The 24,573-nt window shown below is 42.5% G+C and overlaps 1 protein-coding gene across 1 annotated transcript in view; it reads right to left on the reverse strand.

Moving 5' to 3' along the window:
• Window positions 1-24,573, reverse strand: part of AOAH (acyloxyacyl hydrolase) — a 181,636-nt gene that overhangs the window by 68,744 nt on the left and 88,319 nt on the right. The window contains exons 9-13 of the mRNA XM_034644821.1: window positions 22,758-22,828; window positions 21,871-21,919; window positions 20,592-20,640; window positions 18,575-18,669; window positions 367-458 (exon numbers count right to left, since the gene is read on the reverse strand). Of these exons, the coding sequence (XP_034500712.1) occupies window positions 367-458; window positions 18,575-18,669; window positions 20,592-20,640; window positions 21,871-21,919; window positions 22,758-22,828 (356 nt within the window). The remainder of the gene's footprint in view (window positions 1-366; window positions 459-18,574; window positions 18,670-20,591; window positions 20,641-21,870; window positions 21,920-22,757; window positions 22,829-24,573) is intronic.

A 24,573-nucleotide genomic window follows, 5' to 3' on the forward strand; every position in this document is an offset into this window, starting at 1 on the left:
CTTGCCTGTTAATTTTGGCCATTACCTTTATAAATATTAATTTCTGAGAGTGAATAATCAATAAACATATTTGTCACTTGAATGAGAAAAATTTGGTGAAGCGTTTATGTATTTTCTATTAGAGGTCAACTCTAGAGCCCCTGCTGCAGGAATACTCCCTCCTTGCTAGCACTGATAAAATACAATTTGCATTACATCCCACTGCATAATGGACTCTATGTCAGGGGTGGGTTTCTTGTATGTTACTCATGTTCTAGAAGCAATTCCTAATAATTCCCATTTCAACATCTTGGGAGCAAGCCCCATCTCTTGTTCTTTCCTTACATAGATACATTGAAATGTTTAAAGGTACTTGAACATACATACCCACTAATGGAGTCCAGAAACCCAGTAGCACCAGAGAGTTGGGGCCAGTCGAGCTCATTGGTAAGAGCTGTTGGTAAATCGATGAAGGATTTCTAAAGAAAAAATGAAGTGGTGATTATAAAAATGGTCATTTGTTTTTTACAGATACTAAGATTATTCATTGCCTAGGCATTGTTTTTTCTCTCTCTCACTCTATTTTTCTTAATCTCTCTCTTTCAGGGACTTTGACATATATGAAGCATATGCCTCTCCATCATGAGAAACTTCACAAAGATCAGCATCACTCATGAACTGGCTTCCATTCAGCTTCTGTGAAAGATGCGAAATGCATGGCAGCTTATGCTCATCCTTCACTCGAAAGGGATGCTTCAGTAGATGGGTAAACTTTCCACTCTTTTAAATGTGCTGAGATTTTCTCCATATTTTAGTTTAGATATTCAGGAAATCAACTGTCTAAAGAGTACTAATACCCAAGCCCCCAGCAAAAATGCCTTCCTTGAGTTCAAAGCTAAGCCCTCAGCCAATAAGATCGTGTCTCCTGACCCCTTTGGGAGTCTCAAGCACCTCTGAGAATCTAATTTGGCCTCCTTTACTCACAAAGATGCACATTTACTCAACATGGTGTATGATTTCAAGCGATTCACAGACCCCCCTGCCTCTCCAGCACAGACTCCAGTTCAAGAACTCCTGACACAAGAGTGTTGACAAAACCAGGATTCATTTGAACCATGTTTCTATGGTTTGTGCAAAATCATAGCAGAAAAATGATGTCAGCTATGTACCCTTATTTTTCATTTTATATTTTCATTTTCATTTTATAAATGCTCTGGGATAAACCTCTACTCTGGTCTCATTTCTAGAAAAAGCTTATCTAGACTGATGTGTTCAGAATAGGGTTGCCATATTTAGCAGGTAAAAATAATGGATGCCCAGTTAAATTTGAGTTTCAATACACAAACTGGTGTATACACACAATGGCATACTATTCAGCCTTTAAGAAGAAGGAGATTCTGAATCAATGTGGGTGAAACTTAAGGGCATTATGCTAAGTGAAATAAGCCAGTTTCACAAAAAAGATAAATACTGTATGATTCCACTTACATAAGGTATTTAGAGCTGTCAAACTCATAGAAACAGAAAGTAGAAAGGTGGTTGCCAGGGGCTGGGAGTGGATGTGGGGGAGGTGGATGAGAGCCCCACCCTTATTCTTGTCCCAAGTGGGATTTCTAGTACAGTGGAGGCTGGAAGTGGAAGAGAGGTGACTGGGAAGGAGAGCTTCTTGGGATTGACTATGTTATCAACAACAATGGTGTATTATCATTAATAATTATAATAATTATGTATTAATTATATAATAATACTAATGTTTAATTACGATTTATCTCCATCAAAGGAGCAAAGACAAGGTCATGGAAAGGAAGCTCCTGATGAGTCTTGAAGCACCATGCAGCTCCAGTGACTGGCACTTTGTCACCCCCTTAGCCAGAGGCATTCACCACTTTCTGCTCAAAACCACCATTATTGTGAGTCAGATACTCTCCATTTTGGTTTCTGTTTCTGCTGCCACTATAAATCAAATGTTTTCTCTTTTTTTCTAATCTTATTTGTTTTCTAGGTCTTTCTGCTTACAAAGTGTGCTTGGTGTAGGATTTGAGAATATTCAATTCTTCCAGAGAAGACAAGAAAAACAAATAGAAAGGATGAAACTCATAAGATGTGTTAATCGGAGATAGTGAATAAGCAAATGGCTTGTGAGATGTAGACAGAATTCATGTGCTGTGTTAAGTAACCTTTTTCTCAGTCATCTGCATAATGACAATCCCAGATTAGGTTGGGGAACTTGGCTTCTGATTCTGGGCGGGCCTGCTTTCCCTCTCCTAGGGAGTTAGACAGGAACCCTGGGGCACAGGGAGGTGTGTCTGATAGGCTCTGCAGCCTGGAGCACTAACGGAGGGGATGGCAGTTCTGAAATGTGCTGGCAAAGTAGGAAAAGGCTTTACTTTAGAAACCCTGGAGCTCTGGCTTCTGTGTCTGGCTTTACCAACACAATGAAACTCCATGATTTCGATATGACACATTGGAAGTGGTTTCCATATTCCATCCAGCCCCATTCTCAGTCAGGGGTGGCTGACAAAGTGTCTATCTTCCTAACTGGGGAAGAGCAGATGTGGAGGGAGGGGTAGGACAGGCAAGGAAATGGCCGGTGCCCTTGTCTTGGGAAGTGGGGTCTCTCAATTCAGTCAACTGATCAGTCTCTTGATCAATCTGAAAAAAGGGATCTCCAATACCTGGGGGAATCTGGGACTCCTTGCTGCTCTCAAAAAGGCCCCAACCAGTCCTGGAATCGTCCAGGATTTAAGTTGGAGCAGATGGCAGCTGATGCTGAATCATAGCGGGGACCAGGGTGGGTCTGGATCCCACTGCTGGAGCCCTGGAACGCCCAGGAAGGTCAGCTGCATAGGTTTCCCCTAGTCATTCGATTAACCTGAAATAATGCACATTTGTGTTTTCCTAGTTAACTGTTTTAGACTTCACTTATGGTGTTATGGCAAAGTTTTACTATTCCTAGCTGTGCAAAATCAGGGAAGCTTTACCATTGTGTCAGTTCTGGGATCTCGGATGGCTGTCAAATATTACTCTATCTAGAATAAGGTTGGGAGGATCTAAACAGCAAGGAGAGCAGATTGACAAGTAGAAGCCCTACACTATGTAAAGGATCATGTTTGGATGGATCACCTAGTGTCCCTTGCCAAGTGGATTGTCCTAGGTTTAAGGGAAGTGAAGTTTATTGCCAGATAACAGAAAAGATTTGAGCAGACAAATGGAAGCCTCGACATACTTTTTCTTCCTTAGTAAATCTGGTAGATAAAAATGAGAAGTAATGGCCATTAATAGCAAAGGTTTTATAGACCCTAGCAAAAAGAGAATGTTTAAGTCATATCACATTAAACACTAAAAGCCTTATTCACGCAACATTATACCCAAGATATTTCAGGCGTTTAAGGCAGGAAAGATGAAAATTAAGATCTCCCTCATCAACTCCTGCTTATTCCTCTTGAGCATTTATGTTCTCAGGGAACTTGTCTTAAATGTACCTTAAATGTACATATGTGTAAAGACTTCATATTTACCGAGAAAAATTCCCCCAATTTGTAAAGAGCATCAGAAACTCAATGAGCACTAAGTCAACTACAGCATTGTTTCAGATTTTTTTCTGATTTTATCAATGATATAAAATGTTTTTATGTCATAACTGGCATGTATACATGATTTTTTGTGTAATATTTTAACATTATTCTCTGTGTGTGTGTGCACTGAGAAAGCCCACTGGTTCTCATTTTTAATGCATATTCGGTAAACATAATACTTTGGATTTGGGTATATTTTAAGCCCTAACTGCAATAAGCAACTTATATTTGGTTTTTTTAAAGCCATCTTCAGTGAGAGAAAGAGAGTAATGGCATCAATCACACATTTATCTGGTCATGCCAATCTTCCAACGATAAAGGGAATAGTTTTGATGCTTTTATTTCACTGTTTCCATTTGAGCCCTCCCTATCCAGCAACAACTTGCACAGTGTATTCCCTTTTCCAATACTGTTATTTATTGTTTATTTTCAAATAATAAAAAGTTTTTTATTTTCAAATAATAGAAAGTTGTTTATTTTCAAATAATAGGAAGTCACTTGGAAGAATCTGCAGCTAACCTCCGTTGGAAAAAGACATGAAAAATATCATCCTCGGTTAAATAAGTATTTTAAAATTTATTTCCCAGGAACTAAACTCTCAAAGCAGACAGGTTTTGTTGTTTTACTCAAAGAAGAAAATAGCTCTTAGGTTGGTCTTTTGATCATGGAGCAAGAATCTCAAGGCCTGGGAATCAGAAATTGCTATCTGTTTAGCTTTGGGATGTCAAGTCTACCAGCACCGCTGGCCTGCCACTACATCTGTCCTGCAGATTGTCTGTACAATGGACTAATCATAGCACCTATCTCATCAGGCGGTTGAGAGGCCTGGAAAGGAAAAGCCATGCATAAAGTGCAGCATTGTCAGTGTTCAATGAAAGTCAGCTGTGACCAGGATTGATAGGGAAGTCCAGAGTGCTAGCAGGGACAACTATCCCACGTGTGGAGGTTGAGGAAGGAATCTTGAAAGAAACGTTATCCCATGTGAGTTACTAAGGTTACTGTGAGGTTCAGGCAAAGAAGGGCAGGGGGGAAAAAAGTGTTGGCAATACCGTATGCAAAATTCCAAGGCTGAATTCTTCATATTACGCACAAGGAAGACCAACAACGTCTCCCTCAAACAAACCCAAACAGCCAGTGTGCCAGTTATCTACTGCTCTATCTGTTGTTGTGACCAGTAACAGTAACTGCTCAGCTCCTGGGATGATGCCTATTGAAGGCACATTTAGACTTCAGCTAGCGCTAAATAAGTAATTTTCAGGGAAAAGGTATAGCATTTCATCCTTGACCCTACGCCAGTCCAAAACCTTATGGGGCAGTGAAGAAATAGTCAAATAAACATTTCTAGCAAAATGTGACCAGTAAATATAAAGAGGACAGAGTGGCAGGCAACAATCTTTCATCATTTTGCCTGCATATAGCTCTTTTCATTTATCTATTTTTTCGCCTTGTCAGCTCCTCTTATTCTCTTCCTTTCCCCTTTTCTTTTATTTATTATTTAAGCTCTAACTCCATGATTTATTTATTCAATGAATGAGTAGAGGGATGCATTTATCTAACTGCCCCATACCAAATGAAAACGCATTGTGCATTTCTTCCACAGAATCCAATTCCTTCCATCATTACTTCCAGAGTGATTGAAGAACTGTATCCAAATTCATAAAACTGAGAAAATAAGAGTTTAAAGTGTCCCGCTGTTATGCAGAAATAATCACAACTCAATTCTTTCATGGAGCCAGTGAAACAAATTCTTTCACAAACAGAAAAAATAACTCTTCTTTAAGGGCCAGGAACAGGCAACAAGGCCTGCATATGGTATCATAAGAGTCCCCTCTTCAGATACCTTCATTTGATTTTGTAAAGGTTTGGTCACTTCTGAGGCAGTCAGGCTGCCACTTGTCTGGGATGGGGTACTTCTCCCTTTTTGAGAGGTAAGATCCAGCATTAGACTCTAGAAGCCCGAAGTCCACCGTCAAGCTAAAGAGATGAGAACAGGGGAAGCCATCACGGGGATACCTCATGACTGGGCCAGAACTGGGGTGTCACTCCCCACTATCTCGCTCATGAAAATATGATCTCATTTTCTTCCTCTCCCCTCTTTCACCTTCTTCCACGAAGCTGTCACCAACCTCGCTGCTTCTAACCTTCCAACTTGCACAGAGGATGGAACTAGGTTACCACCACAGCCTCTGGCCAGGGCCCCTGGGCTTCTCAGTCTCCCCCTACCATCTCCAGGAGTATATTCCAGAATCTTGTGGGGAGCTTCTTGAAGATATGGATCCTGTTTGGGTAGATTTGCGGTGGAGTCTTAGAATCCTTATTTTTAATAAGTGCCCCCAAATGGCTGCAGCGATGGGCCAGGTTTGGGAAACGCTGCTCTATGAGCTACTGTAGCTATTCAGTATCCTCCTCCACACTGGCCCAACCTCTTCTCACACCCCACTCAGCTACCTGGGGGTCGCTCAGACCTCCAGGTCTGTCACAAGCTCTTCTTCCACTGTCTATGCCACTGTCTTTATTGATCAATTGCTGTTCACTGGTCAAGGGTTAGCTAAATCCTGACTTCCTTGACTGGCCCACCTCCCCACTGTGAGGGGCTCTCCTCCAGCTTTCATCACACCCTGTGCATGCCTAGCTAATTATACCTGACATGCCAGCACTAGGGCAGAGTAGGCAAACTTCTTCTGTAAAGGGCAGATAGTAAATATTTTAGGCTTTGCAGGCCATTTGGTTTTTTTGTTGTTACTACTCAGTTCTGCCATTGTGGTAGAAAAGCAGCCACTGACAATATGTAAATGAACAGGCATGCTGTGTTTCATTCAAACTTTATTTACCAAAAAAAAAAAGTGAAGGGCTGCATTAGGTTCAAGAGCCGTAGTTTGCTGACTTTTTTTTTTTAATGTTTTTTTATTACATTATGTTAGTCACCATACAGTACATCCCTGGTTTCTGATGCAAGGTTCGATGATTCATTAGTTTGCTGACTTCTGCTCTAGGGTCTGACAGAATCAGTTTGTATCTGGGTTCCATGTTTAACTGCATTATCTTGGGTAAGTTAGTTAATCTCTCTAAGTCTTCGTTTCTTCCTCTATGAAATATACATAATAATAGAGTCATTTCAGGATGAAAGGAGATAATGTTAAGTACAACGCCTGGTGTTGGTAAGCACATGGTAATATTTGCTTAATGCTATAATTGTGAGTTTACTTGTTTATCTTCCCAAGTAGACTTTAAGCTCCTTGAGTTTAGAGACTGCTTTTTATGTCTAAGGCCCCAGTTGTCCACCGTCATCTCTTTTCTCTGCCTTTAATAGAACTCCCACAGTGTTCGCTGGGCACACGGCTGCCCAGCCAGGGACTAATTATACTTCCCAGCCTCTCTTGTAGCCTGGTGTGGCCATGTGACTAGGTTCTGCACTGTGAGGCATGTGAGAGAGTAATGGTGCCACCTCTGAGTCAGATTCTCCCAGGGGATGTGCATCTCCTCACTTGGCCCTTTCTCTCTCCTACAGGTGGGAGGTGGCAAAAGCAGGAGCAGCCCCTTTGGACCCAGAGGTGGAAGCTGCATGTTGCGGATGGTCTGGACATCTTGCCGGCCCTGGACTGCTTCTCTCTGAATTATTATATGAAAGGAAAACACATCTCCATCTTAATTCACTAAATTTTGGGATTCTTTTTTACAGCAGCTGAGCCTATACCCTGCTTAATGACTAGTCTTTTAAGAAGGGCTCTACCCTTCTACTTGCTCTACTTGCTGCCTCGCAACTATGTTACCGACAAGAGAACATGACCTCTTTGCTCCTTATTGATCTATTTTCCTTTGGGCTTTTTAGCAATCAGTCTTTAAATTCTTGGTTCAGTGTTGCTGTTCTTAATCTGTCTGGAATCTTTGGGCTTGTGTTTCAGAATACTTCCCTTTATTTTTCTCTAAGAGTTAGGGTTTAGCTCACACCTTTGACCAATCTGCCAGCACTGCCTTGAGTAGAAAATCCCTAGGAAATCATTCTGAAGCCTGGCATTTGGCAAGCGCTTGGCTGGGCAATCTCTATTCTTATTACCCCAAGGAGTGGCATGGAGGGAATTAGCTGAATGAGCTAATGAATGAATGGGCTGTAGCAATCAATTCATCCCAAATTATTTCTAAATGCCGGAATTTTCCTCTTTCCATATCCCCACTGATTCGAGATTCTAAACATTTTTCCTGTGATGAGTTAGCTCCCTGAGACCCATTTCATGGTTGAGGAACTTGAGGGAGAGCGAAGCAAAGTGGTAAATATAATTAACCAGAGGGCAAGAGATTGCATTGAGTCTTAGCAGCATGCTGGCTCGCACAGGTGTTTATGGACTCATGCTGCGTCTCTCTGAGGAAATCTCCATCTAATGTGCTACAGCAGGCATGTGGGCTGGCTAATTATAAATGCCTTTCAGAAGTATGGAGCTTAAAATAATTTCCTCTTGTAGTTTTTCATAACAACGAGTGTTTGTCTTTTTTAATTCTTGCAGAAGCTAGTGAAGGCTAAGATCAGAAACGTTTTTGGAAGAATGAGCCTGCAAGAACACCCTACTTTGCTGGCAGGTAAGAGACCCAGATGCTCACCTTAAGCGGGAAGAAAAGGGCATTACATTGATCAGGCCTCAAGGCAACAGCCCGTCTGGCCGGTGCCCATGAACAGGGAATGGGAATCGAAGAACATTCTGTCTCTTGTGGCCTGATAGATGCTGGAGAAAAGGATTCACCAGGATGAACACAATTCTCTTTTCCTGACAGAATAAATGAGAAGTAACTAGGATTGAGGCTTCTCTTCTCACCGCTTAGCATCCTTAATCTGCCAGCCTGCAAGACGTCGGAGGAGCAGAAAATGTAATTTTGTCCAATTTTACTGAACTATGGCCTTTCCTCATCTGGAAAAACAATAATAAAGTATTCTAACCCTTAAATATTTCTGGAGTCGACATGAAATTAGCCAAGGTAGGATTTTCATATTTTATGTGCACCATGAAAATCAGCCTTTACGCTTAATGGAAGCTTTACGCTCACTGTTAAATCCTGAGAGTGGGAAGTGGGGCAGGTGAGGGAGAGTCAGGGTGTGGGCTTTGATATTACCTGGGCTGTCTGTGGGCTAATAAAGGGCAGCCAAACTTGACCTGTACACTCATCTCAAAGAAAGGAATGAAGCACATGTGGGCTTGAAAGACTGGAGTGAATATGCTTTGCTTTCGGGTGAATATGCATTTTCTGCAGCCAGATTAAGGATTCATTTTGTCCTTGACACAGTACGAAATTCAATCTGCGCCTACTTACCCTACAGACAACAGCCTGCCGGGGGTCGTGCGAAGATTTTATAATAGTACAGGCAACAGCCTTCGCTAGCAAAATAAACATTTGGGAAATTGTATTGCAGAATTTCGTCTCCCTCCCCTCTCCCCCGGCCCCAACCCGTCATGCCATTCTGGTTCTGTGAAATGCAGCATTTAATATTTTGGAAATAATTTTCGAACAGATGGGGAAGAGGCAGGAGGGCAGCATCTATTGCTGGCCTTGATGATCTCTCTGCCTCCCTTTCTTTCTCAACAAAACATCTCAAGCAGTGATTGTTTTTCCTTTGAAAGGAAAAAAAAAAGCATGAAAATGTTTTCAAATTTGCTCGTTGTTTTGCTTTGCCATCTCTCTAAGCCGAGATCTTTCCTGTGGCATGGGAAGCGCCTCCTGAATCTGACAACTACCGATGGCTTGGAGAGAAGCGAGGCTTGTTTGAGGTGGGAGGGGGCACAAACCTTTCTGCCCCCAGCGAATGATGCTCAGAACCTTTGTTTCAGTGGAACCAGTAGGGTGATTCTTCACACTCTCTTTATTGAACTACAAATATCTTTCCAGATGAACACACTCCTAATCTAATTAGCTGTAAACAAGCCTCTCGGGTGCCACACTGCTTAACGAGAGGATGGCAAGAAGGGGAGAGGAGAGGAGGCTGTGGCAGGAAAGACACCCAAGACTGTGGAGTCTTTTTCCACAGGCACAGTTGGGATGGGGTGATGCATTTGCAGGAGTTTTCTGCTTTATAGGGAGACAAAGGCCAAGAAATGTTGAGTAGTCTCATAAAGGGCAGAATGGCCTGTTATGAAACAACGAATCATTGATTTTCAGCACTCTCGGCTCTTTCCAGACGATATGATGTATGACTTGGTGCAGCAAACGCAGAGCAACAAACATGCCGAGGGGTCCTGAAGGGTCTTCGTTGACCATACCTTTTCCCCACTGTCAGACCGTGAGTGAGGCCGCACAGCCGGGTGGTTACTAGGGTTCCTGGGTGGAACCAGAGCTTGTGGAGGGATTGCAAGTTGGGGTCAGGGGCCAGTGGGTACTCCCTAGTTTCACAGTCAGTGCTAGAGAATCCAAATTCAGAACCTCTGTCACCCAAACCCGTCAGAGAAAGGTCCAGAGGCTTCATTTTCAAAGATGATTCCTAGTTATTCGCTCTCTTCTGGTCATTTTGGGAAGGCTTCCTCAAGGCAGTTGAGAAGGGAATGACTTGGCATTTGATGGACAGCAGCCTTTGGGGGGACTCTCAGGGTGAGACAGGTCCCAGGGTAAAAGGACATCAAGGGATGAGGCTCTAATGGGCCAAGGCCATGCAGACAGCCAACCAGGCCTCCCATTCCACCAAGTGCCTCTGGGCTCCAAGCCCACGCCTCTAGTCTCTGCTCTGCAGAAGGGGCTTGCACTCTGCAAACTACACTTCCCAGGCTCCTCTGTGTCTCACAGCCAATGGGAGGTGCAGGTGGGAGAGGAGCATGTGGAAGGAGAAAAGAAACTATTTTCTGGTTTCCAGCTGAGGTCAGCAGCCTCCAGCAGCCTTTGGCCTCCAGCCTCCTGCCTCTTTTGCTACTTCCTGCTCATCTCCATACCCCACAGTGTTCCCAGTAGCAGCTTGTCTGTGTGCCCTTGGCAGTCAGTACAGGCTCTGCCAAGGTTCAAGCATCAGCCACACCCCTTGCTCTAGCTTCTAATAAAACCCCATCTTCCTTTTTGTTCCCTGGCTCTGGCGTCAGCAATGATTAATCTCTTCAGAAACTCCCTTTTAGTTCTAATACCTATGTAATCAGTTGATTGTACTAAATTCAACACTGTGTAGCCAGTCTCCTGTATTAAATTCCCTCTGTTGGAATGCTTTTATTTTCCTGATTGGTCCCTGCTAAATGTTGACTCTGACACTGACTAGAAACCCAGTTTAAAAGGGGTTCACCTGCTGAATTAGCCAAAAAGTTGGGGGTTCTCTTCCTTTGGGATGACATTTCTAAAAGGTTCTCAAATAGTAGAACCCATGGGCAGAGGGACTGAGGACACACAGCCTGGCAGAGTGAGCATTCTCAGTGAACACGCTCTTGGGGAACCTCACATATCCCCATATGCTCTGGAATTCTTGGGTTGAGAGGCTAGTCTACACTATGCTGACGGCTTCCCATTTTGCCCTAAAACTTTCTTAGAGTACCTCTTTTCTGGCATTTCTAGATGTAAACAATTTTGGAAATCACACTGTGGTACTCCACGACCACATCTTTCCTTTGTAAATCCTCAAAGTTAGGACATTAGAGGCAGCAGGAAAACTCTGTGACAGTGGTTCTTAAAATAGGGTCTGGGGACCCCTGGGGATCTTTGAGACCCTCACAGTTTATGAGATCACATTTTCATCATAATCCTAAGACTTGATTTGTCTGTTTCATTTGCCATTTTATCTCACTCATGAGGGTACAATGTAGTTTTCAAGAGGCTACATACATGTATAGTAAGGCAGACTGGAGAGGGAAGCAGGTATGCAGATCCAGCTGTCTTTAGCCAGATATCAGAGATCCACAACAATGGAAAAGAAAACTACTCTTGTACCTTGTTTTTTTTGTTTTGGAAAATAAAGTTATATGTCATAAAAATGTTATACTGGGGGCGCCTGGGTGGCACAGCGGTTGGGCGTCTGCCTTTGGCTCAGGGCGTGATCCTGGCATTATGGGATCAAGCCCCACATCAGGCTCCTCCGCTATGAGCCTGCTTCTTCCTCTCCCGCTCCCCCTGCTTGTGTTCCCTCTCTCGCTGGCTGTCTCTATCTTGTCAAATAAATAAATAAAATCTTTTAAAAAATGTTATATTGTTTCTTATTGTCATATAAATTAATGAATAATTCACAGCTGAGGCTTCTGACCGCCGGGGTGGCGGGTGGATGGAAGGAGAAGATGTGAGTCTTCTGGCAGGGCAGATGTCCAAAGGTGGCTCTCTCTAATGGGGGCTCTGAGAGGCCCTGCTGGAACACGTGACTAACTTCGCGGTGCAGTCGGTGTATTCTCTTCACCCCCTCTAGTCTTTTAGTTTTCATGCTCCAGGCCCTGGTCATCTGGAGTTTACTCTCCACGGTGAAGCCATCTCCAGGCAATCTTCTCCAGGATTTGTAATGATCCGGGCTGGCTCTCCCTTCCTGGGGTCCACGTCCTTGCCCCCAGAACACACACTCCCTCTATCCTTCAGCCTTAGTCACCACCCTTGCATTATTCACAAGAGCGTCGGACACCAGCCCTTGTGACCTCAGTCTCTGGAGACACCTATCCAAGTCTACTGGTGGTCACCTACTCTGAGGGGAAAACAGGTCTACCCTTCCCCTGGGGGGAGAGCTGAGCCCCACTGCCATGCTGACACCAGCCATTCCCTGCCTCAACTCTTAGACCTTCAAGGTGGGCCTTCAGCTACAGGTTGCAGAAATGATCTTCACTCCCTTCTTGTGCATGTCCTGCTGAAGTCCTTCTAATATTTGACTGTGAAAGGTGGAAATAGTTAGCCCACAGTGTCTTGGGGCCTCAGCTGAAACATAGGTAGAAATTAATAGTCCATTTTTTAACTATCGTCTTTTAAAATCATCCCAAGTTTCTGATGATGTGGCTATCATTATTTATACTTTTTAGATGAGAAAATTAAGCTCAGAGAGGATCAGTAAGTGGCTAAGCTAGGATTCGAACCCAGGTCTGCTTCAAAGTTCAAGATTATTTTATACAGAGATAACTTAGGGGCTGGAAACTCCCCTCTGGGCACTGCTCTTGGCTCAAGGTGTCAGTTTCATACATGGTTGTCATGCTATCAGTCGGGTGGTTATACATCCCAATTTGTCTGGGCCAGTCTAAGTTAATGCCTGTTATCCTCATATAATTACCAGCAGTAATCCCTCTTTCCTCAGGTTTGGACAATGAACTATAAGTTCACCGTAAGTATTAGGAGTTGGGGGTAGGTGCAGAAGAACCAGAGGCATCAGAAATCCTTAGGGGGACAGACTCTTCCAGTGGAGTCTCCAAAAGCTGGCTTTAGGGGCGCCTGGGTGGCACAACGGTTAAGCGTCTGCCTTCGGCTCAGGGCGTGATCCCGGCGTTATGGGATCGAGCCCCACATCAGGCTCCTCTGCTATGAGCCTGCTTCTTCCTCTCCCACTCCCCCTGCTTGTGTTCCCTCTCTCGCTGGCTGTCTCTATCTCTGTCAAATAAATAAATAAAATCNCTGTCAAGTAAATAAATAAAATCTTAAAAAAAAAAAAGCTGGCTTTAATCCTGCAGGGAAGATCTGCATTCGGGGGGTGAGGTCAGTGAGGGAGCCTCTCCAGATGCAGGGATGCCATCCCAGTGCTGGGGTAAGCCCAGTCGGGTGGAACATCTGGCTCAGGGAGGCTGATCTCTTCAGGAACCGGCTGTGAAGTCAGTATGAGAAAAATACATGTCCACTGTTCATTCAGATAACTTCTGAGTTTGTCCAGTTCTTTTCCTCCCTACTTTACTCTTCCAGTTCAGGGCACTTTCGCTAGACGATAAACTCCTAGCTGGTCTGCTTTTCTGTTTTTCCTCCCAATCCAATCCATCCTACCATTGAAATCAGGGTGATATTTCTAAAATTCAAATATGCTGCTCTTTCTCAGTTTAAAACCCCTTGGTGGCTTCCTATTGTCTTCAGGATAAATTCTGGATTCTTTAATGTGGCCTCAAGGGCCCCTTGAGATCCGGCTCCTATGCACCTTTCTAGACTCTTCTCATACCTTTTCCACTTCATGCTCTATGAACATCAATTCAGCCACACTAGACTTCTTCTCCGAATGCCGAACCCTCTTCCTTGTGAGCCTTTGCATGCGCGCTTCCTGCTGCTAGGACACTCCTTTCTGCAAGGACCAGACCGCCTAAACTCCTTCTTTCCCCAAGTTTGGGGAGTGCATATGCAATGCGGCAGTGCTGGAATTTGCTTGTCTGCATTTCTCCACAAGGCCTGAAGCCTTCAGAACACCTGATTCTTTCCATCCCCTTCACCCTGTGTCATTCGCTCCTATCACAGGTCTTAGTACACAAGAGGTCCCAGGTTAGTATTTGGCAATATTCAGTTTACTTCTCTCAAGCATTAAAAGCCCTCAAAACATGAGACACCAGAGCTCAACATACCTCACGGATGTCTGCTAGGCACTGTAGCCATATACAGGCTGACTCCCTGTGCAAATGAAAAGATTATATAGGTAATAAATTTGAAAAATGAGAAGTTTTTTTTTTTAAAGGAGTATGATCCATAGTAGCCCAGAAATGAATGAGCTTAATATCCAGTCGTGGCCAGATGGTTTAGATTATGGCTTGTATAGTATCCTGAGAAGGATACTACAGAACACTGACAAATATAATAATTATAAAGAATAAGTAGCAACGTGGAAAAATGATTATAATTAGTGCTAATTGGAAAAAAGGAAAATGGCCAATTTTTCCTTTTGGCCTACAGAATACTACTCTTTGACTACAGAATGTGTGTGTGTGTGTGTGTGTGTGTGTGTGTGTGTGTGTGTGTGTGTAGTGGAGGTGGGGTTCTAGGAAAGAATGGAAAAACACTGAGAAAAGTTCGAGATGGTGGGGATTTTTTTTTTTACCTCTCAAAATTTGTTCTAATTTTGGCTTCATATCTTTTTTCCCCCAATAAGAAGAATATTAAAAGAATATTTTAAAACTAATCTGATACTCCGAAATGTTAAAATGATTCTCCCTGGGTGGTAGGATTAAGAGAATTTTAATGATTTCTTAATATTTTCTGTATTTGCTTATTTTCTCCATTGAATATTTAACATTTATAATTAGATAAAAACAATACTGCAAATATTTACTTTCGTTCCTGTCTCACTTGGGCAGATATACTTGCTTCCCCATTGATCTTGGGCATGGCCGTGTGACTGGCTCTGGCCAGTGCATTGATGGTGGACATGATGTAGCAAATGTATTTGGTGGGGGGGGGTGGCTTGTACTCTTGCACTTCTGTCATTACCATGAAAAGAATACTTTCTGGATAGATTACCCAACCAAGAAAAATGAGAGACACGTGGAACAGATCTAGACCCAACCTTTAGCTTAGAGCCAAGACCAACAGACTCCAGCCTAAATAGCTGACCCTAGACAACCCACAGATATGTGAGTGAGAAGAAATGAGGATTGTTTTAAGTCAGTGAGACTTGGGGCGGTTTGTACAGTATTATTTTGATAACAACTTGTGATAAATTTCTAAGGAAAATATTTCTCTTTTATCCTTGTCTCATCTTCCATCTTATAAATGGCATAACACAGAAGTGGCCCAGGCTTGGAGAGCCTGGATTGATTTTTATCTTGGAGAAGGGTATTAACCCGGGGAGAAATGAGACCCTTTAAGAACACTAGAACATCAAAGGCTTGAAACAAGTGACAAAATGACACTAAAACTGTAGTGTTGTCCCTACCATCAACCGCATTATTAACATGTTGGTGAGATTCATCAATCCCAATTACCATTATGCCCAATTTGGCTTCCATATCAGCTCTATGTTATTGCCATTCTTGTGGTCACTTTTCAGAACTACAATTTACTGCCAAAAAGTGACAGGGGAGTGGGGTGGGAAATACAGGTTTCCCAGGCTATCTAAACACAGAGTGTTCTGAAATTTTGGGGTAGGCCACTTTGCTTTTCTGAAAGGCCTACATTAGTATGGTAACAGCTTTTTTTTGTTAAAGTGAAAATCTTCTTTAGATTTCTTTTGGTTGGCAAGAAAAGGGTATTAATATAGGTCTTCTGTAAAAGCAAAGTGGCATTAAAACAAACTTTTAGAAACCAGGGGATACCTGTAACCCAACGCCAAACCAACAATGCTGAGCTGCAGTATTTCACTTAATTTGTTGTTGCAAACAGTAGATTAAAAAAAAGTTACAATTCAAATCCCAATTGTCAGGACTCCAGGATGGGGCCAGCTGCTGGGCTGGCTTCTCAGTGGATCTTTCTCTTCCCCAGAGATTTAGCGCACTGCAGAGTTAGCTGCCAGCTCTGCTGAGAGTTTGTGAGAGGCCATTCTCTCCGCAAGAAACCTAAAGTGAGAGGCACACTTCATCTCAGCCTCCAGAGGCCCAGGTGTGGGATGAGAAGGACAAGCACAAGGACATGGACCAGCCTGGGTAGCTGCTACCACAGCACTGCATGAGCTGGGTGTCAATCTATTTTTTGTCTGGTTTGAATCCCACATAGAGTTCCAAAGTGTTTTCACCACGCTTAGATCATGAAACACATGGCCTTGCCTGAGACTGCTCCTACCATCATTTACAGAGTCTCTGGGTAGGTGGCTTGTTCAAGATGACAATGAAAAGAAGTGATTCTTGCACCTGTTAGCTTGGTGACCTTAGACAGTCTACTCAAACTCTCTGAGTGTCTGTACAGTGAAGCTATGTTGTAATAACAACCACCTCAGAGGGATTTTACAAATATTAAGGAAAGCAGTGCTTTGGTGTTTTTTAGCTATTTTCTCAAAACAAAATAAAATGATCCCCCAAATCTTGGATTACAATATTTGGTACATACATAGTACAAATTCACTGAAGAAAAATAAGAGAAAACGTTACCCAAACATACCAGTAACGTACTGATCCATAACCTTCCAATTATTTTCCTTGCTTGCACACACAGATGCACTTATATATTCACAAAACTGGTTCATACATACTATTTTATAAAGTGTTTTTGCCTAATGAGTTATTATTAATATATCTCTTGCTAAGAAATATGTCTACAACATGCGTGTTAGTGGTTGCATAACATTTCATTTTATGCAGAGAATATATTTTTGGATGTCTGATCCCTGGTTTTTTAATTTTTAATTTCTTTTCTAATTTTTGCTCTTATAAGTAACTCTTTGAGGAAGACTCATGTACATAGATTCTAGAGCAAATGACTAATCAGTTTTAGAAGTAAACTTCCAGATGCAGAATTAATGGTTGAAACCACAAACATTTTAATGTCATGTTATATATATTGTCAAATTGCCTTTCAGAGAAGTTCTAGCAACTTACACAGTCTTGGTGTTGAAAGAACATGTCCATTTCACCATATTTTTGCTGAAACTAAGCCTTTATCACTTTTTAACCTTTATCTTTTGACAGATGATAAATGATATTCCATTGTTTTAATTTGTGTTTCTTTGACTACTATTAAAGATGAAACTATGTTTATATTTATTAATTATGTTCTTGACTAAAAAATTAAATTTATTGATATGCAGGAGCTGTTCATTATTAGGGGATTTAAATACTGCCTTATGTGTTATAAATACTCTCCTTGTTTTTCATTTGTCATTTAACTTTATGGATTTTTTGACATTGTATACATTTGAAAATGTTATATAATGAAATTAATATTTGGAATAGTAATCTGGAATACTTCTTAAAATAATCTTTTTCAGGAGGGCATATGTCTGTTATGTTTCTGAATCTTTGAAAAACTGAGAATAAGTTTCTGAGGCCCTCACGTAAGAACAAACAGTATCTTGGCAGTCAGAGCATTTTTGACACACAATCCTCAAAATCCTGTAGAGGCCATTCCACTATTTTCTGAAAGTTAGCATTGAGAGGTAAGTCTGATGCCGACAGGGTTTTTCCTTCTAGTAAGTACCCTGGGTCTTTTTTGTTGTTGGGCAGAATGATTGCAAGATTTTTCTTTATATTTGGAATAAAAAAAAAAAAAAGGAAGACATGGTAAAGAGACTCCATGTTACACTTTGGCCTGGTGCTCAGTGCAGATTTGGGATTGAAGACAAGGATTCCCTCAGCTCAAGCTAGTTATCTTTTATTGTTTATTTGGTCACCACTTGCTCTCTGCCTGACATGTTCTCTTTCTTGGGTTTCCTATTCAATCTCCAGAATGCGTCCTGCATACCTCTTCTCTGAGTTCCAGAATTGCCCCAGCTGGAGGACTGGTTTGCTCCTCTGGTTTTTTCCATTGTCCAACTTGCTTGTCAATGCTGCCAATGGATTTTCACATCAGGTGATTATTGTTCTTTCTCCCCAAAGTAGTCTTTCCTGATGTCAGATTGCTCCTTTGTCATGGTTACAATCTCTTGTCAATTATTGTTGAGAACCTGAATTTCATATTGTACAAAACGCAGCAAGCTTTTTTCCCCCCAAAAGAGCACTCTTCTTTTGAGATCATGAGCATTTGCTATATGTGCAGATGTTTCCCTGCTTGCTCATCTTTACAAAGGGAAGTCTACGTCTGTCCAGTTTTCGGATTTGGGACAGGTTCAGTTGGAGTGTTTAGCTGTATGTGCAATTTCTCTAGTCTGAGGAGAAGGGGGTCAAGGAAGAATTTATAATTCCTATAGTTGGATTTCTCTGGAGCAGAGTTTCAGGGTTCTTGGAGAAGGAGAAGGGAACATGCCTAAGATGGCCATATGACAAGGGCTTCCCCATTGTGCCCAAGTCTCCTTTCCACCCCGCAGGGGCATTATCCCCCTTCTCTAATGGACAGGAAGGTTCTTGTGATGAGCCTGTTGTGACAGTGGCCTCACATTTCTTATCACATTGTTTGAAATGAACGGAGTTGAAATGGCTGTGTATGTGCCTTTTGTAACAGATTTTGCTGAGGAGGGAAATCTGCACCTGTTTGGAGCTGGCATCGCATTTAAAGAGAGCAAGGGGGGAACAAACACAAAGGCCGGCACATCCGGGATGATTACTGCCAAAATTACTTACCAAAGACATCTGTGAAGCTGTGATCCATTCGGGAGAGATGTGAAAATGAGCCCCAGCTGAGTCTCCCAGGAAAATGATTCCCCTGGGCTGCGAACCTGGGTGGCACAATTTATTTGCATTATTTATAACTCAAGTAGTTTGGAGCCTCCAGGTTGGGTGGTTAGGAGAGCAGATACCCTGGTGCATATTCCATGCACAGAGCATCATAACCGTGATGCACTGCCACTTTTCAAGTGTTGGGGAGACAGGGAGATCGCATTTAGGAGCTGAATGAGATTTCTAGGCCATCGAAACTGCTAGCTAAGCTGTACGGATGCCGGTGTGTTTCTTAGCTCAGCATAAAACTGCCGTGCAACCTCATGAGTGAATGACGGATGAATCAGTGAATCAAAACTTTATCTGAACTCAGAAGTACGCCCTAAGTTTTGGTTTTGGAAACCACTCTCTTGAATTCTGTTGTAATTCACTTTAAGAATTAGGGATCTCATGGAGCAATTTGACTTTTCAAAGATATTATGGTCTTTTAAAGCCCTTAATCCATATACACAAAAGCACTGGGTGGACAATTCTGGCTGATTAACGGGAGATGAAGATATAAAGGTCTCTGCAAAACCCTATTTGGAGGTTAGGAATCACTTAATCCGCCTCCAAGGCCCATCTACACAATTCATTTACCCAGGGGTGATGCATGTACTCTTCTAAATCCCTTAAGATCCTGAAAGAATCAACTGATGCCTCCAGAGTCAGAGAGGGGCACCTTTTCCCCCTAGCCCCAAGTCCCCCAATTCATGCTGGAGGGTGGTCTAGCCTCATTTCAGTGGCTCCCTATCCTAGGCCTCTGTGACAGCACTTGGCCACATAAATGGGGACTGAGAAGGCTGAGGACATACAGGAGGGGTTGGGATGGGGAAGTCCAAGAGGCTTCACACCAGGATCTTTCGCTTAGATCTGAGTTTGTTTATTTATCAGTCATTTGTTCATTCATTCTTATATTCATTCAACAAGCATTTCTAAACTGCATAACTATGCACTGCGCTGGTTCTGTGCATTTTATACTCCCCTCCCACCCCTCTGAGAGTTTAAAGACAATTAGACTAAGTTGATTGAGGGCAAAGACTGTATCACATCTGCTCAGGACAACTCTGAGCCAAGTATAGCCCTTGCTGCGTAACAGGAATAGGCATTCAGGAAATAGCTGTCAAATGAATGAATGAATGAATGAATGAAGAAAGAAAGAAAGGAAGAAAGAAAGAAAGAAAGAAAGAAAGAAAGAAAGGAAGGAAGGAAGGAAGGAAGGAAGGAAGGAAGGAAGGTAGGTTGGTTTTTCAGTGTTAGAGAAAAGCACTGCCTAAACGTAAAAAGTGATGCTACCAGAGGGTCTGATCTGAGACCCTTTGGGTATCACCAGGCACATATTTTCAGTAGTATGTGGGTGATCATAGGTTTCTCCTAACAGTACTGGCAGCTCAGATGTTTGTGGCATTTGGGCATTTAGAATACAGAGCTTTTGCTCAGCTATTTTTGGGAACTCCCAATGGCTATAACTTGGAGTTCTCCCTCAAGTCACCCAGATATGAATCTTTAGCCCAGTTGCCTGCCACAGGGATCTGTCAGCACAAGCCCAGATGCCTGACCTTGTCATGTATTGAGAAGAACATGGAGAAAGAGGAAACACAAGCATCTCTATTTGTTTCCTTATTTGGAGAAGCGCTAGGTTTCTGTTATCTTGTGCTCTCTTCTGCCGCCTTTTCTGGCATCAACATTCAAGTTTTCAATCCCCATGTAAAGGAGGCAGTCAGACAAATTCAGTTTTGCTTTTTCTAGATTCTGCCTCCATTTTCTACAAGCTCCCCCATGTCTTTTTTCCTGATTTTTCATGAAAATAAATGGAAATCGGTCAACATTAAGCTGTAGCATAAGGCACTCCCTCACTTGGGTGGTCTGGTCGCTTCAATCTGACTCAGACTAGAAAAGAGTGTCCCTGTTGTGATAAGTACATTAACTCTACAATTCATACCTTCACAGAACTTCTTCTCATACGGAATTCCATCTTTTGGATCAACACCCTTTAAAAGAGAAATGATATTAGTAGTTTGTTTTTAAACGTATGAGAAACATACACTGAGGCTTTCCCTAATGGCTTTAAAAGTACAAAGGCATACCAGCGGATAAAACCCATTAAAGTCTCTTGAGCCCTTCATTCAACATAGCAACACTCTGTGTATAGTTGGGCTTTACGGAGCTGTGGCAAGAAGAAGGAGAGATCCAGAACCCCGACCGTCTAGTCCAGAGGATGCCAGGCAGTGCCTGAATCACTGTGAGGGGGCGCTGTGGGCCCACTGAGTGACAGGGACACAAGGTCAGAATGTGTTCCTCAGTCTCTGAGCTGGAGCTCTAAGGGCCCTGACATCTCCACTCCCTAAGGATTTATGCTTCCAGATACTGATTCTCAACAGTGCTGGTTTCCCCCCCACCCCTACCCCAAGGGACATTTGGCAAAATCTGGAGACATTTTTGGTTGTGATAATGGGGAGGGGGAGCGACTGGGCTCTAGTGGGTAAAGGCCAGGGATGCTGCTGCACATCCTACACTTTCCAAGGGACCTGAATTTCCAAGACTCCAGGAATTTGTTGGGATTTCTTCTATTGTTCTAATTAACTATTTGCTTTCATCTTGATTTCGTATTTGTAATTTGGCACTCTTTTTCTTCAGAAGGACCCTTAAATCATATATTAGCTCAAGACTCCACAAAACATGGGTCTGCTGCCATTGTTGTCCCCAGATAAGTGTTTGGTTGAGCTTCCTCCTTTCTTCCCTTTCTCTTCCTGAAAGCTGTGAATGTGTTGTTCGCGGACAGCAGGAGCACCAGTATTAAATGCCTTGAGATGTGGATAGTGGGGTAACTACAGGGTAATTTCTACCCTGCCTGACTAGCTTTATGGAATAGAAAGAAAATGGCTGCCTCAAAGAGGTGGGGCAAGAGGTTTTCTCCAACAGCTGTTTGGGTCACTGTAAAACTTTGCTAACAGCACTCTTCATTTAATTTCGCCTGACTCAACAAGGAATAAAGGGGTTAGATGTGGGTGACTTCAAGGGGCTGTGACTGGCAGACCCTCAACTCTCATTACATCCCTGCCATATGTCATGTGAGATCGGAGTCTATACCTCTCTTCCAATTTGCAGAAAAAGGTTGCTTTCATCTGTCGTCTTCTTCCATAGGACTGACTAAAGCAAATAGGCTTTTAAGGAGGGCAGAACCTCAGAGACCAGGGCTAGATTTGAATCTAGTCACTTACCCAAATGCCATTACAGTTTGAATCCTCATGTACATCCCAGTTGTCTGGCCTAAGAAGAAAACATCAACATTGGTCTTCAGCATATACTTCTTGTCCCATGAGTGTTAGCTGAATGAATGAACAAGTGCTATGTGGAGTGTCACTGATGGACAACAGGTTCTTCAAGGAGGAGTGCCACACTGATTGTCAGTGGCACACAGAAGCCTCCACGTGGCCTCTGCCATCATCTCAGTTTTGGATATTTTCTGGGCACCATGGACCAACTCCAGTGTCCTCTATTCATGGACTGTATTGTGGAATGATTTGGATGAGCAGAGTGAATGAACCTGTAGCCCACTTTATTTAGACAGATGAAGCCATTACAGTTAAGCTCTAAAATCCCAAACATCTGGTAAACTGAATGCTGCGGCCCTGCACTCACTGTTGAGATGAAGGTTGGCATATCCATTTTCTGAAGTCCGAGATGTGGCTGTCTGAACATCAGCCCGGGACTAAAATGTGACATGTGGTCCAGTCACAGGAGCCCTGTCCTCACTCCTCGGTCCTGCAAGCAGACCTCGTGCAGGAGGCTGGACACAGGTCCCCATACCCTACAGACTCTCGTGTTCCTCTCGCTAGACTGTAAGCTCCATGAGGGGAGGCCCTACTTCATTTTATCAACCCCCCGATATGAGGCAGAGGGCCTGGCAATGAGCAGGTGCTCCATGAGTGTTTCCTGGACAAATGATGAATGAATGCTGTTCTTTCTTCACTGAGCTTTACTTCAGTGGGGACACGGAGGTCCCTTCTCTGTATAAGTACAAATCCCCTAGGCTGGGGTTGGAATGATGCCTCCTGCCTCCTTTTTAGAAGGTAATTTCCCGAATCAGTGACGAGCAGAGACGTACCTTCTGCCCGGGTATGCCATCTTGTTGCGGTCGTTGCAGTCTCTCCCTCGCCAGTGGTAGCCCCTCAGTGTCTGGAATTGAAGAGCACACACAGGAAGGGTTCATTTCTGCCCCTTGTTATCCACAAGGAAGGGCAGTCAGAGCTGTCCCAGGGGTACTGACATGTGTAATTCTTTTTTTTTTTTAACCTAAAACATAGCTGTTTATTATCTAGTGATTCAAAATCAAGCTGTTGGCTAGACTGGGCTCTTCTCTGGAGGCTCTGAGAAAGTATCAGCTTTTGGGCTCATTCAGGTTGTTGGCAGAGTTCAGTTTCTTGTAGTTGTAAAACCAAGGTCCCCAATTCCTTGGCTGTTGTCAGCCGGAGGTGGTTCTTAGTTCATAGAGTGTTTGCACATGGCCTCTCCACCTTCAAAGTCAGCAATAGCTGGTCAAGTCCTTTTTGTGCTTTGAATCTCTCTGATTTTCTCTTCTGCCACCAGCCAAGGAGAAAGATAGACTTTTAAAGAGCTCCTGATAAGATTAGGCTCACCCAGATAATCTCCCTATCTTAAGGCCAATTGAAAGTAACCCTAATTGCATCTGCATAATCTCTTTTATTGTATGACATAACAAAACCGCAGAAGCAACACCAGGGACAAAGATCATGGGGCCATCTGGAATTCTGCCTACTGCACATATGAAACAAAGAATAATAATAAAAATTCTCAATATATTAAAAACTCTTAAAAATAAATTACAGAGTAAACCCAAAAGTAGAAAATACTACAAATGATGTGAACAGGGCAAACCACAGAGGAAATATAAATGACCAATAATTTTGGAAAACACTCGATATCACAAGTACTCAAAAGAAAATTAAGAAAGTATTTTTCACCCATCAAGTTAACAGGCATTTAAGTGGTATTACCCATTGTTGGAAATAGGAATCTTCCTAGGGGACACAACTTCCTAAACTTGTGCATAATTTTAACACTAATAATCACATTTCTGGGATTTATCCAATATAAGAAATCATGGATATGGACAATATTTAGCTCTAAGGATACTTTTCATTGTGTTTTATTCATTGTTATTTTGTGTTTTAATTTGTTTTTAATAGTTAAAAGTTAGAGCCAACCTAAATTTGGGGAATTGATAGGGAACTGATAGAATAAATTGCAGTAAGAATATAATAGAAAAGGAGCTGAGATGTCCACAGAGCTAGAGGAAAATCAACTGAGACAGGTGAGGGTGGTGATATTTTAGAAACCAGGAGCATTTCTCCAAAAGAAGCAAGTGGTTTATGATGTTTCTTTTTTTTTTTAATGTTTTTTTTATTATATTATGTTAGTCACCATGCAAAACATCCCTGGTTTCTGATGTAAAGTTCGATGATTCATTAGTTGCGTATAACACCCAGTGCACCATGCAGTACGTGCCCTCCTTACTACCCATCAGCAGTCTATCCCATTCCCCCACCCCCCTGCCCTCTGAAGCCCTCAGTTTGTTTCTCAGAGTCCATTGTTTCTCATGCTTCATTCCCCCTTCTGATTATCCCCCTTTCTTTATCCCTTTCTTCCCTACCGATCATCCTAGTTCTTATGTTACATAGATGAGAGAAATCATATGATAATTGTCTTTCTCTGCTTGACTTATTTCACTTAGCATTATCTCCTCTAGTGCCGTCCATGTTGCAGCAAATGTTGAGAAATCGTTCTTTCTGATAGCTGAGTAATATTCCATTGTATATATGGACCACAGCTTCTTAATCCAGTCATCTGTTGAAGGGCATCTCGGTTCCTTCCATGATTTAGCTATTGTGGACAATGCTGCT

The sequence above is a fragment of the Ailuropoda melanoleuca genome, chromosome 1 (assembly GCF_002007445.2).
Source record: "Ailuropoda melanoleuca isolate Jingjing chromosome 1, ASM200744v2, whole genome shotgun sequence".
Lineage (NCBI taxonomy): Eukaryota > Metazoa > Chordata > Mammalia > Carnivora > Ursidae > Ailuropoda > Ailuropoda melanoleuca.